Raw genomic sequence first — 13,533 nt, forward strand, 5'->3', positions numbered from 1 at the left:
TCTGTTTGGGCAATTTAAAAAAAATCCATGTGGATTCAGCTTGGATCTTTCCAGTCTGTCATGTAATAATATAATTTGGCTGCTTGCTCCTATTATTAAATGCCTTTATGGAAATAAGAGGAAAACTATTATGACCATGCCCAAATAGCCCATGTTAAAAGCAAAATCTTGGTTGATGACTTCTTGTTTTTCAAAATTCCCCCTTCAAAAATAATAATAATAAAAAATATGACCATTGCCAAGGTGCTTGAAAGTGCAGCTTAGTATACTTATCATTCCAATAAGCATGCATAATAAAAACATTACAGGTCAGATTCTGAAGCAGGGCTGTAGACTCCCTGTAAGATCTGCTTTTGGAGCAAGGTGTTAGTCAGCATTAGTAAGAGTTTCAGAATCTGACCCTATGTTAATAACTAGATATTACAGAGAGTTTTTTAAGCTTGGTAACATAGGACAGAAAACCCAATAATAATGGGGGATTTCAACATCCTCTTATTGACTGGGAACACGTCGCCTCAGGATGGGATGCAGAGATAACATTGCTAGACATTATTAATGACTGCTTCTTGGAGCAGTTTGTTCTGGAACCCACAAGGGGAGAGGCACAGGATCTGGTCCCAGAGGTGAATATAGCAGACCCACTTGGTAATAGTGACCACAATGTGATTAAATTTAACATCCTTGTAGGGGGGGCAAATTTCAAAGAAACCCATCACTGTAACATTTAACTTGAAAAAAGGGGAACTACACAGAAATGAGGAGACTAGTAAAACAGAAATTAGAACGAAGAATCCCAAGAGTGAAATGGCTACAAGCTGCATGGAAACTTTTTAAAAACACAATAATAGAGGCTCAAACGGTATGTATACCCCAAATAAAAAAGACAACAGTAAGAGGACCAAAAAAACCCCACCGCCCTGTCTAAACAGCAGAGTAAAAAAGGCAGTTAGAGACCCAAAAAATCTTGTTAAAAATTGGAAGTCAAATTCTAGTGAGGAAAATAGAAAGAAGCATAAACTCGGGCAAGTCAAGTGTAAAAGTATAATTCGGCAGGCCAAAAAAGAATTTGAAAAGTAACTAGCAAAAGACACAAAAACTAACTGCAAAATTTTATGTAAGTACATCATACACAGGAAGCCTGCCAAACAATCAGTGAGGCCACTGGACGATCAAGGTGCTAAAGAAGCACTCCAGGAAGACAATGCCATTGCAGAGAAGCTGAATTAATTCTTTGCATCATCTTCATTGCAGAGGATGAGAGGGAGATTCCCTCACCTGAGCCATTCTTTTTAGGTGACAGATCTGAGGAACTGTCCCAGATTGAGGTATCAAAAGAGGAGGTTTTGGAACAAATTGATAAATTAAACAATAATTAGTCCCCAGGACCAGATGATATTCACCCAAGAGTTTTGCAGGAACTCAAATACAAAACTGCAGAACTACTAACTGTGGTATGTAACTTATCACCTAAATCAGCCTCTGTGCCAGATGACGGCTGATATCTAATGTAACACCAATTTTTTAAAAAGACTCCAGAGGTAAGCCTAAATTTAGTATCAGGCAAATGGGTTGAATATATAGTGAAGTACAGAATTATCAGACACATAGATGAACATGATATTTTGGGGAAAAGTCAACATGGTTTTTGTAAAGGGAAATCATGCCTCACCAATTTGTTAGAATTCTTTGGGGAGTCAACAAACATGTGGACAAGGATGATCCAGTGGATATAGTATATTTGGACTTTCAGAAAGCCTTTGACAAGGTCCCTCACCAAAGGCTCTTAAACAAAGTAAGGAATCATAGGATAAGAGGGAAGGTCCTCTCATATATGGATCAGCAACAGGTTACAAGAGGAAACAAAGGATGGGAATAAATGGTCAATTTTCACAATAGAGAGAGGTAAATATCAGGATTCTCAATTATCTGTACTGGGACCAGTGCTGTTCAGCATATTCATAAATGATCTGGAAAAAAGGGTAAACAATGAGGTGGCATAGTTAGCAGATGATTCAAATGTATACAAGTTAGTTAAGTACAAAGCAGACTGTGAAGAGTTACAAAGGGATCTCACAGACTGGGCATCAAAATGGCAGATGAAATTCAGTGTTGATAAATGCAAAGTAATGCACATTTGAAAACATAATCCCAACTATACATACAAAATGGTGGGGTCTAAATTTAGTTACTGCTCAAGAAAGATATCTTGGAGTCATCATGGATTCTTCTCTGACAACATCTGCCAATGTGCAGCAGCAGTCAAAAAAAAAAACATAATGTTGGAGCCATTAGGAAAGGGCTAGATAATAAAACGGAAAATATCATAATACCACTATATAAATCCAGAGTATGTCCACACCTTGAATACTGCACACAGTTCTGGTCATGCCATCTCAAAAAACGTATATTAGAATTGGAAAAAGTACAGAGAAGGGCAACAAAAATTATTAGAGGTATGGAACAGCCTCCACGTGGGGAGAGACTGAAGAACTGGAACTGGAACTGTTCAACCTGGAAAAGAGATGACTGAGGAGAGAAATGACAGAGGTATATAAAATCATGAATGGTGTGGAAAAAGTGAATAAGGAAATGTTATTTACCCCTTTATGTAACATAGGAACCAGAGGTCACCCAATGAAATTCACAGGCAGCAGGTTTCGAACAAACATAAGAAAGTACTTCTTCACACAACACACAGTCAACATGTGGAACTCATTGCCAAGGGATGTTGTGAAGGCCAAAACTATAACTTGGTTCAAAAAAGGATTAGATAAGTTCCTAAAGGATAGATCCATCAATGGCGATTAGCCAAGATGGTCAGGGATACAGCCTGATGCTCTGTGTGTCCCTAAACCTCTGACTGCCAGAAGCTGGAACTGCCAGAAGCAGGAGACAGGATACTGGACTAGTTGAACCATTGGTCTGACCCATTATGGCCATTCTTATGTTCTTATGAAGGAAGGATGGTCTTGTGTTTAAGGGTCAGGTCTGGTAGTCAAGAGGCTTGAGTTTTACTCTTGAATCAGCCACAGAATTCCTGGCCTAGATTGAAGGTGCAAAGCATTATTTTTTTTTCATTAAAACTTATAAGTAAATACCTACTGATCATTCAATCAGTAAAACAACTCACATGAATAAAGTTGCTGACATGATTGCTTGTAGGATTAGCTTGTAAATGCTTGAGGACGAGGACTGTCTGCCCAATAGGTGTGGATGTTGTGGGTACTACTGTAACACAGGTGATAATACTAATAATTTGTGATACTATGAGATACTATGATACTGTGTTGATATAATTTGTGGTACTATAAACAAATATTGATTTGTTGAAAAATGGTTGTTGTTTTGTAGGAAAGGAAATGGTTTGCCTGAAATAAAAAATGATAATGCTGAGATTGCTTTGGGTCTAAATAAATAAACTATTATTATGTATATCATTAATATTCTTGTAAAAGCAGCAAAGAGTCCTGTGGCACCTTATAGACTAACAGACGTATTGGAGCATAAGCTTTCATGGGTGAATACCCACTTCATCGGATGCATGTCCGATGAAGTGGGTATTCACCCACGAAAGCTTATGCTCCAATACGTCTGTTAGTGTATAAGGTGCCACAGGACTCTTTGCCGCTTTTACAGATCCAAACTAACACGGCTACCCCTCTGATGATTAATATGCATGCAAATTTAACCCTTACATCAGTAGCATTTTCCAGAGTCCCATCCAGGTGAATGCTTAAGAGGATGCATACATATACTATGTGTATTACCTGCCAACAGTTAAAGTTGTTATAAAAAAACAGTGATGCGTAATGTAAAAATCTGTAATAAAAGTACGAGTAGCCTAATTACATTTAAATATGAATATATGTTTATAAAGTAGTGTTTCTTGCAAATCAGATTATAATGAACGTAAATGTATTCACTTTTCTGTAGGTACCCCAGAGAGGTCTCATTCCATTCTGCTACAATACTCCATCAACGGTGGCATCACTTGGCATCTAATAGATGAGTTTTACTTCACTCAAACTACTGATGTTCTCTTCATTAACGTTCCACTACCATATACTGCGGAAACCAATTCTACACGTTTCAGGCTCTGGCAACCTTACAACAATGGTAAAGATGATAAATACACGTTATTCCAAATACATGCTTACATAATTATATTTCTGTTTTGGCTAAATAATAATCAGGACTCTCAATCTTGTACAGTATTCTGTTATAATTATATACAGGATGTTTAATACTCAAATTTCAAGTTTTTTGGACTTGATTTGCTAGACCATTTACAATACCATTACATTTGCACTTTTTATGCATGCAGTTTCCATAATACTGGTGGATGTTTTAAAATAAAAGTATGTAATTTAATATCACTGGGACTACTTGCATAAAATTAGCAGGATTTGGTCCTTAGGGGAGTTTAGAAATGTAATCTATAAAATTAAATTTGTTGAGGTCTGTCTCATTATTCTTAATGGGCCTGATTGTCATTTACACTAAGCACCCTTTACATGATTCTGGCTGTGTAGACAGGGTCATTGGTGTAAATGACAATCAGGCCCAATATGCCCTAGAAGGCATTAAAAGCAGAATAAGAAAAATATACTTCGTGCGTAATCTGCTAGTTAAAGTAGAAAGGTAAACTTCAAAGCAATATATAAATCCAAAGGGATGTTGTCTGTTCCTACTGAGTTTAGGATATACATCTGATGAAGAAGAAATATCTTAGTAACCCCACAAAGGATTCATAACGTGATGTTGACATCAAAGCACTGAAAAATTCTAGTGATAATTTAAACACAATAGTACAACAATTGTTTTATTTCAGGTGGTCTGGTTTCTTGCTTATATACAGCTTTTTGTTATTTCTAGCTCACCATTGGTTGGTTTAACTATCTCAAAGCCAATTCAGACCCAGTCCTAATAATCCTCCCCCAAAAAGAAAAGGAGGACTTGTGGCACTTTAGAGGCTAACAAATTTATTTGAGCATAAGCTTTCGTGAGCTACAGCTAACTTCATCGGATGCATCTTTCTGGTGGACTTCCCGCAAATGTTTAATGACATCCTCCCTTTCAGACAGTATCCTTAAATAGGAAACATCCTAGAGAGAAGGCCCTGCAGCCTCCTCTCTGATAACATCAAGCACACTTTGTGGATTATCTAGAAAGAGGCAATTATGCAAAAGAGCCATCCTACCCAGCTCAAAAGCATGGAAATGTGTACACAAGAAACAAAGAAAGTAGGCCATACTTACAGGATGGGAGACTCTATCCTGGGAAGCAGTGACTCTGAAAAAGATTTGGGAGTCATGATGGGTCATCAGTTGAACACAAGCTTCCAGTGCAACATGATGGCCTAAAACCTAATTCAATCCTTGGATGCATAAATAGGGGAATTTCAGGTAGGAGTAGAGACATTATTTTTCCTCTGTATTTGCCATTGGTGTGATTGATGCTGGAATACTGTGTTCAGTTGTGCTGTCCATGGTTCAAGAAGGATGCTGATAAATTGGAGAGAGTTAAGAAAAGAGCACAAGAATGATTAGATTAGAAAACATGCCTTAAAGTAACAGTGGCAAGGAGCTCAATTTATTTAGCTTAACAAAGAGGAGGTTAAGAGGCGACTTGTTTATATCTGTAAGTACCTGCATCAGGAACAAATATTTAATAATGGGCCTTCAATTTAGCAGAGAAAGGTATAACGCAATCCAACAGCTGGAAGTTGAAGCTAGACAAATTCAGACTGGCAATAAGGCATACATTTTTAACAGTGAGAGTAATTAACCAGTGGAACAATTTATCAAAGGTTGTGGTGTTTTAAATTGTAAAAGATATGCTTGAGGAATTCTTTTGTGGAAGTTCTGAGGTCTGTGTTATACAGGAGGTCAGATTAGACGATCACAATGATACCCTCTAGCCTTGGAATCTAAAAATCTGTTAATCATAATTAAGGCTGTGAGTCTTTCACAGGGTCACGGAAGTCATGGATTCCATGACTTTCCAGAACCTCCATGACTTCCGCAGCTGCAGCGCTGGTGTGGCTGACCCCAGGGCTGCCTGAGCAGCTGGAGCAGCCCTGGGGCCAGCCGCACCAGTTGTTGCTTCATCAGCCCCAGGCAGTTGGTCCCAGCTGCTGCCCCGGAGCAGCAGTCTGGGAGTAGCAGTGGCACCCCGGGCTGCCTCCCGCCTGCCTCCCCCCCCGCCCCCGCCAGCAGGAGTGATGGCAGCACCCTGGGCCACCCTCCCCCTCTCCCCCAGCAGCAGCAGCTGCAGGGCCCTGGACCACCCCTGCCCAGAGGATCAGCAGCAGCAGCGGGACCCCGGGCCGCCCCCTGCCCAGAGCAGCAGCGGTGGTGGTGGGGCCTTGGGCTGCCCCTCCGCTCAGGAGCAGCGGCGGGGCCCCAGGACATCCCCTCCCAGGAGCAGCAGCGACCACCAGAGCATCCCCTCCCCCTGGCCCCAGAATAGCAGCGTCCGCTAGAGCGCCCCCTCTTCCCCAGCATCTAAGATTTAGTTAGGGGTATTTTTAGTAAAAGTCGTGGACAGATCTCTGGCCACGACTTTTTGTTTATTGCCCGTGACCTGTCCACGACTTTTACTAAAAATACCCATGACTAAATCGTAGCCTTAATCATTACCTCTGTGACATATCTGAGTTCCACCGCTTATTTGGGAGTATGGAGACTGCCACCAAAGTTTTCTTTCTCTCAAATGTGTGTTTATCTGACTAGGACTGAAGAGCTCTAAGTTGGCCCAGGGAGATTATTCAGTTCAAGTCACTTGTGACCCATCCACAAATTATACAACTTAATCATCAGTTTTGACTTTTTGGACCTTTAACTCAATGAATTTTTTATTATAGCTTACTTTGCAAAGTAAATATTACTTTACTGAAAGATACTTGCAAAACCATTTTTCACACTTCAGTCAGTCATTACTTTTGTGCAGGTTTCTTATTTTGGAAGAATACTCTATGCTTAGGGGCAGATAGGGCCAGATCGTGGTGCCCTGATGCACCCTGATGAGTACTTTATCATGCATATGGCCCAGTGAAGTCAAAGGGACAGGATACTCATGAAAGTAGCTGTTCACCAATGCAGTGAGACTTTTGTACTCTAGCCCACAGTTATTTGTTCTCACTCTCTTCTCTAAAAGTTAACACAATACATTCTCCCTTTCTTCTTAGGTAAGAAAGAAGAAATCTGGATTATAGATGATTTCATTATTGATGGAAATAACCTAAAGAATTCTGTTATACTTCTGGATACGTTTGACTTTGGGCCTAAAGAGGATAACTGGCTTTTCTACCCTGGTGGTAATATTGGGCTTTATTGTCCGTATTCGTCAAAGGGAGCCCCGTACGTATTAAAAGAATCCACCTCTCAGCAATAAATTGGAAATAAATAGCTATCAAATAAACCAGACCTAAAATACCTCTTTCCTTTTTGTGGTAGGGAGGAAGATTCTGCTATGGTATTTGTTTCAAATGAAGTTGGAGAACATTCCATTACAACAAGGGAATTGAATGTGAATGAGAACACCATAATCCAGTTTGAGGTACTTATCCCCACAATGTTTTCTTACATGTGGAGTTTTAATCTTTCTTGACCTCATTCTGGCATTTTGTTTCCTCTCTGGTGTTTGCCCAATATAGAGATCTGTATAATTTTCCATAATTGTAAACTGTTTTATATGGTTTAACAGCTGTTAGCCATTCTTGTTGTGGATGTGGCTAGCAGGCTTTTATCATATAGCTATGGAAAATTTCTCTCTCCAGTTTTTCTCAGTTTTCTTGCAATTCTTTTAACTGCTTCTACATATATATTTATACTGAATGGTATAAATCAGTGGTGGGCAACCTGAAGCCTACGGGCCGCATGCAGCCCGTCAAGGTAATCCGCTGGCAGGCCGCAAGACAGTTTGTTTACATTGACCGTCCTCAGGCACGGCCGCCCGCAGCTCCCAGTGGCTGCAGTTCACCGTTCCCGGCCAATGGGAGCTGCAGGAAGCTATATGATACAATATGTATATAGCATTTAGCGAAGTCATAGCACATTCCATCATTAAACAACAAATGATTTCAGCTTATAAACTGTTGCTGAAATGATACTTAGAGTATTCTAAGAAAATTAGATTTGGTTGTGTACTAATGCACATTTCAATTTGTCATACAAGCAATTAATAAAATATTGTACACAAATTGTTTTCTATTTTAAGAAATGGATTGAAAGCCTGCACAACAAAAAAATGAGTTCACATTAAGATACTGCAAGTCTTCAGAGTGTTAACCTCAAAAGACGTACATGCATATTTTGGATCTGGTACAGGCATTGTATGAAAAAAGTTAAATGCCTTCAGCTAAGGTTTTTGAGGCTATTAGTATAAATGAAGCTATTATACATAATGCAGTAAAGTTTCAGTCTGTGTCTCAAGAGTACAAGAACTAGATCTAGTCAAGCATCTCTCTTAATTTCCAGATGGGTGGATTCTCTAGTTATAGTAGGTTGACAAGTCTCATGTGCACTGTGGACTGGAGCAATAAGGGAAGATTTATATATGGTGTGTTTTCAACATTTTACATAGTGCTGTGTGTCACTGGCTTTCGGAAATAATTTGTTTTAAGTTAAGAATCAGTATGTTAGAAATAAAACTACTATCCCTAAAAAGATAAGTTGAAACAAAGTATTTAGGTGGTTTTCATCTGTGCTTAGTATTTTGTCTGTAATGTGAGTTTTTACTTACGATATGGTAAATACAACGCAATATATTTTATTCTTGAGGGCCTCCTCATCCTACAAGTGTACTAACAACCCTGGTTCCATCTAGTCTTTTATGTCTTTATAACTGTCACCGTGGCATAAAAGGTTTAAAACTGCAAGCATATTTTTTACAAACACATGGGAGGCAGGAAATCAGATTATTTTACATTATGGGCATGCCAAAATACGTTTTAGGGTTTGTCTACACAGGGACACTTAGGAAGGTTAATCTGAATTAAAATTCACTCCCAAAAAGTGAATTAAATGAAACCACATTAAAGCCACTTTAATTCTAAATGAGAGCATCCACACAGGGGTTTAATGCAATTAAACTAATCCACTTTAAAGTCACACCTTTGCTTAATTCAGATTAGTTTTCCTAAATGTCCTATGTAGACAAGTCCTTAAGGTTTCAGATGTTTCACAAAACTATACATTACAATTTTCAGGATATTAGTAGGACTGTTGATTATATACAATTTCTAGTGTTCACTATGTCAGCGGGATCTCACAAGAACAGCAGGAGAGATTCTGGCGCTGCCAGACTCAAACTACACCTCTTGTTTGGCCTCAGATCCAAACCCTACCCTAGCCATAGATGTTTTGGACACTTCCTCCTAGGCCCCCACTGTTTTATATAAGCAAAAAAGAGAATACCAACTCTGAACAAAAGACTGGAATGATATAGTAAATGCCTTTAGGGATAATTTCTATAGTATAATTCTGTTCCGATAGTATAATTCCCTGGGACTCTGAGAGTAAAGAGAACCACAGTGAGGTTAGGGATCATTTAATCAACAATGAGTGTCTGCATATTTTGTTTGTTTTATTATCATTTCTATTTTTTAAAAATTCACATTTCTCTGCCATCGTGTCTAGTGCATTCTCTGACTAAGTACTGCCAGAGATGTTGCAAATTACTACAGCCATACTGCTAGGGACAGCAGATCTATTGCTTTTTGCTTTTGTTTACTCAGAAACATGGTTTTGCCTTATAGAAATATTTAATGCATCTAATTAATTTTTTATTAGTAGAATTTTTTTAAGATAGCCTGGATTGTGGCATGCCCTTCGATAGGTGGATGGTAGGGGAATGCACAAGAAACTTTCACCTTTTGTACACCCCACACAAAGGCAATCTCTGCCCTGAGGAGTTGGGACCACACACACACAGAGGCATACAGAGTATCAAGAGAAGGAGCAGCCTACAATATCTTAGAACATTGTACAGCCTGCAAAGTGCCCCCAGCACTCTGGGCTGCTCAAAGAGGGATTATGTCTCCCTGAGATGCAATCACTCCTTGAGCTCCCCCTGGGCAGTGAAGCCCTGCACCACACAAAATGCGGGTCAGCAGCTAAATGCCACATTTTGGCCCTCTGTAGTCTTCGTGATTTTATCTTTCTACTCTAGATCAATATTGGATGCACCACTGATAGCTCATCTGCAGACCCAGTGAAACTTGAATTCTCACGAGATCTAGGGGCAACCTGGCACCTGCTTCTTCCACTGTGCTACAGTAGTAGCAGCTATCTCAGCTCCTTATGCTCCACTGAGCATCATCCAAGCAGCACTTACTATGCTGGTACAGCTCAGGGCTGGAGAAGAGAGGTCATCCACTTTGGAAAACTGCACCTATGTGGGTAAGTGTCTGGCTTCTAGTTCTAGTAAGGTTTTTTCTGTATTTGAATTTGCTTTATTGAAACAGTAACCATCTTAGAGGAAATGGAGATGTTATGTCTCACCCTGAGTCACAGTTCTTTCCCTAGCTCACCCTTTTCCCCAAGGGGAAAGTAAAGTGTGCCAGCAATTCATCTGGCACAGATTACTTCTGCCACTATGCTGGTTCAGATCTCATGGTTGGCGTGTTGCACAGGGAGCAAAGCTTCCACTATAGCTACTGCCTGCCCTTCTCTGCCCACTTGTGCAAGGTGGGGTGGAGGAAGTAGCACCCTTGTGAAGCCTACTGTTCCTCCTGTTACTCCTGGGGGAATTCTGTGCCAAAAAGTTAAAAATTCTGCACACAGTATTTTAAAATTCTGCATATTTTATTTGTCAAAATAACTCAATATAAACATGCCAATTTCAATTATTTTGGTAATTTATTTCAAAATACCTGTCAGCAAGTATGTCTCTAATAATACAGACAACAACAAAAATTTCCCCCAGGAATAGAGAATTAAAGAAAGCCTTATGACAACCCAGTTCCTGTTTCTCTGTTATGCTTTTGTTGGGCGCCTCTGTCTGGGTATGTTACATGCCAGCTGGGCACACTTTGGGGGAAAACTCTGTCTCTCCAGTCTGAGACACCAACACCCCTCCTCTCCCCACAGAGCCCAGCCACGGGGCACCCCCCGCCAGCCCAGACATCCACACCCACTACTCCTGAGAGCCCAGGAATCTGGAAAAAGAAACAGTCTGATGCTGGGTCCCGGGCTTGTACAGAGTTTCCTGCAATGCATGTTACCTCCTTCCTTCAGGATGAGCTGGGAATCACAGCTGCTCGGAATCCTCCAGCTCCCACTCCTTCTCTCTCCCCTCTCCCCCACCCCGGCAGTGTCCTGTATTTGCGAGCTGTAGAGATGGGCTCTGTTTGGGTCCTGCAACCCCTAGTCATGGCCAGCAGCTCTGCAGCACCAATTTGGCAGGGGAAAATGAAATTCTGTTCAGAACATTAATACTGGACAAATTCTGCATTGTGCAGTGGTGCAGAATTCCCCCAGGAGTATCCTGTTCACAAACCATCAATCCACATAGCTCAAGCCAGGGGTAGGGATCTTACAACCTCAGTCACCCATCATCCAGATAATAAGTCCCATATTTTGTCTTGAACAATGGCTAATGTTTGGATACTTCACAGGAGTATGTAAATGCTTAATAATATAACTAAGCGTACATTACTGCACTCTTGAAGGAAGTGTCCCTTTGGTCCCAGCCAGTTATCATTTTATGCCTTGAAGCATAAAGATTGATAGTCCCTGGAATTATAGCCCAGTTACTGTAGTATACCTGCAGATACTTTTCTTATTCATCTACATGTCTGATTTTATTTTAAAGCTTACTAAAGTATTTGTGATCCACTTATATTGGGAATATTACTACAGACAAAAGGAGCCTGAATAGTAAAGTCAGTGTTAAATGGCCAACATCGTTTTAGGTGCAGGGCTTTCTAAATGCTCCTACTGTGGATTTGTACAGCAGAAGGAGGTCTGCTGTAATTCACCTAGTGTGTTCTTGCATAAAGCTTGAAATGAGCATTTCCTCAGAAGATACAGAGTATTGTGAAACTAAGCCTTACAATCAGTTAATCAAAGAACTTCTTGTAGTTCCCATTTCAGGACAAGTGAAATAGTCATAAATATCTAGCAAAGAAAAGTAATTTCTGTTCATAGGCTTTTTAATACATATTATTTTAAATGTAAAACAGTATAATCTCCTTTGTCAGAGAAACCTCCAACTATTATTCTCAATACAGTTCACCCAAAGGAGAACTTCTCAGTTCTCACCCTGGATTAAATTGTGACCTGTATATGAGTGAAAATAAACTGTATAACTGCAGGCTGGATTTCTGGATCTGCCGTGGGTAATGGCCATCCCATTAAACAATTGACCTCATTGTGGTGCTGGAACTAGGAGAGTCCTATCCTATGTAATATAATAAAATAGAATCGATTTTGAAAAACACTGATGTTTAGTAATTAAACAAAATGTTTAATTTTTAGGCATAAGCATTCTGTTTTTATGACTAACACGTGAAGCACAGAAAAATCCTCAGCAGCTCATCTGTCCCAGATTTGCCTGACTCTTTCCCCAAGCTCTGATCCCTCCCTTCCAACCAGAGATCTGAACATACATATTCCCAGGTCATTTGCCCTCCCACAAACCTGCCAAATAGATCCCACCTGACCCCTCCCTTTCTGGGTCTCTCTTTCTCATTTTCCTGCCCTCCAGGCTGATGGCCAGTCCAGCTTCCTGTCAGTTCCTTTCCCAATCGTGTAGGCATGCACCCCACCTTGAATAGCTGGGTCATAAATCGGCAGCAAGAAAATGGGTTTCGTGGGGAGTAGTGCATGTTGTGAATTTCTATCACCAAGGAGGTGAGATGGGATTTGCTCCAGGCAGAATCCCAACATCCAGATATCTTCCTAAAGCTCAGGACTAGCTCCCCTAGACCGACCCACCTGTTTTACTCTAAAAACAGACATTCTCTCATCCACCTGCACTTTCTGGAGTTTAAACCAATATTAAAGCAATTTGAAGACATTTTTATCTCTTACATTAGGCTCCCTCTGTCAGAAATCAATGTGCTTCCTCAGCAGATGGGCACCTCTAGCAGTAAACTAAGAATAGCCAGTTGCAGATGCATATTCTGGGTGAAATCCGGGGCCTCAGCAAAGTGAATGGCAAAACTCCCACTGAATTCAGTGGGGCCAGAATTTCACCCTCGGTTTCAAACATATGTCACATTTTATTCATAGTAAAAAGTATTCCTGGGGTTTTTTTGAATTTTCATGTTGGTGGGTTGAGCAAATTGGATGGAATTTTCATTTTAAAAATTAGTCTAGAACACTCCTTGGATACTCTGCAGTTGTGTCTCAGAAGATAAGTGAGGAGGCAATAAAGTCAATTCATTTTACTGACTACAGGAGGAATTATTATTGGCTTCCTTTCTATGAATCAGTTGTTGGTAATTTCACCATCAACCAGCCATCTCCTATTCTCTGAATGACTCCCCAAAATTGCTATACAGTGGGAAATAAAAGCCAAAGTACC

At 40.1% G+C, this 13,533-nt stretch overlaps 1 protein-coding gene across 2 annotated transcripts in view; it reads left to right on the forward strand.

The window, feature by feature from the left end:
• The window catches only part of RELN (reelin), a 452,196-nt gene that overhangs the window by 382,279 nt on the left and 56,384 nt on the right, over positions 1-13,533 (forward strand). For both annotated transcript variants that reach the window (XM_074942520.1, XM_074942521.1), the window contains exons 38-41: positions 3,934-4,116; positions 7,190-7,361; positions 7,458-7,560; positions 10,174-10,403. In XM_074942520.1, the coding sequence (XP_074798621.1) occupies positions 3,934-4,116; positions 7,190-7,361; positions 7,458-7,560; positions 10,174-10,403 (688 nt within the window). The remainder of the gene's footprint in view (positions 1-3,933; positions 4,117-7,189; positions 7,362-7,457; positions 7,561-10,173; positions 10,404-13,533) is intronic.

This window comes from Natator depressus, chromosome 1 (genome assembly GCF_965152275.1).
Source record: "Natator depressus isolate rNatDep1 chromosome 1, rNatDep2.hap1, whole genome shotgun sequence".
Taxonomy (NCBI): Eukaryota; Metazoa; Chordata; order Testudines; family Cheloniidae; genus Natator; species Natator depressus.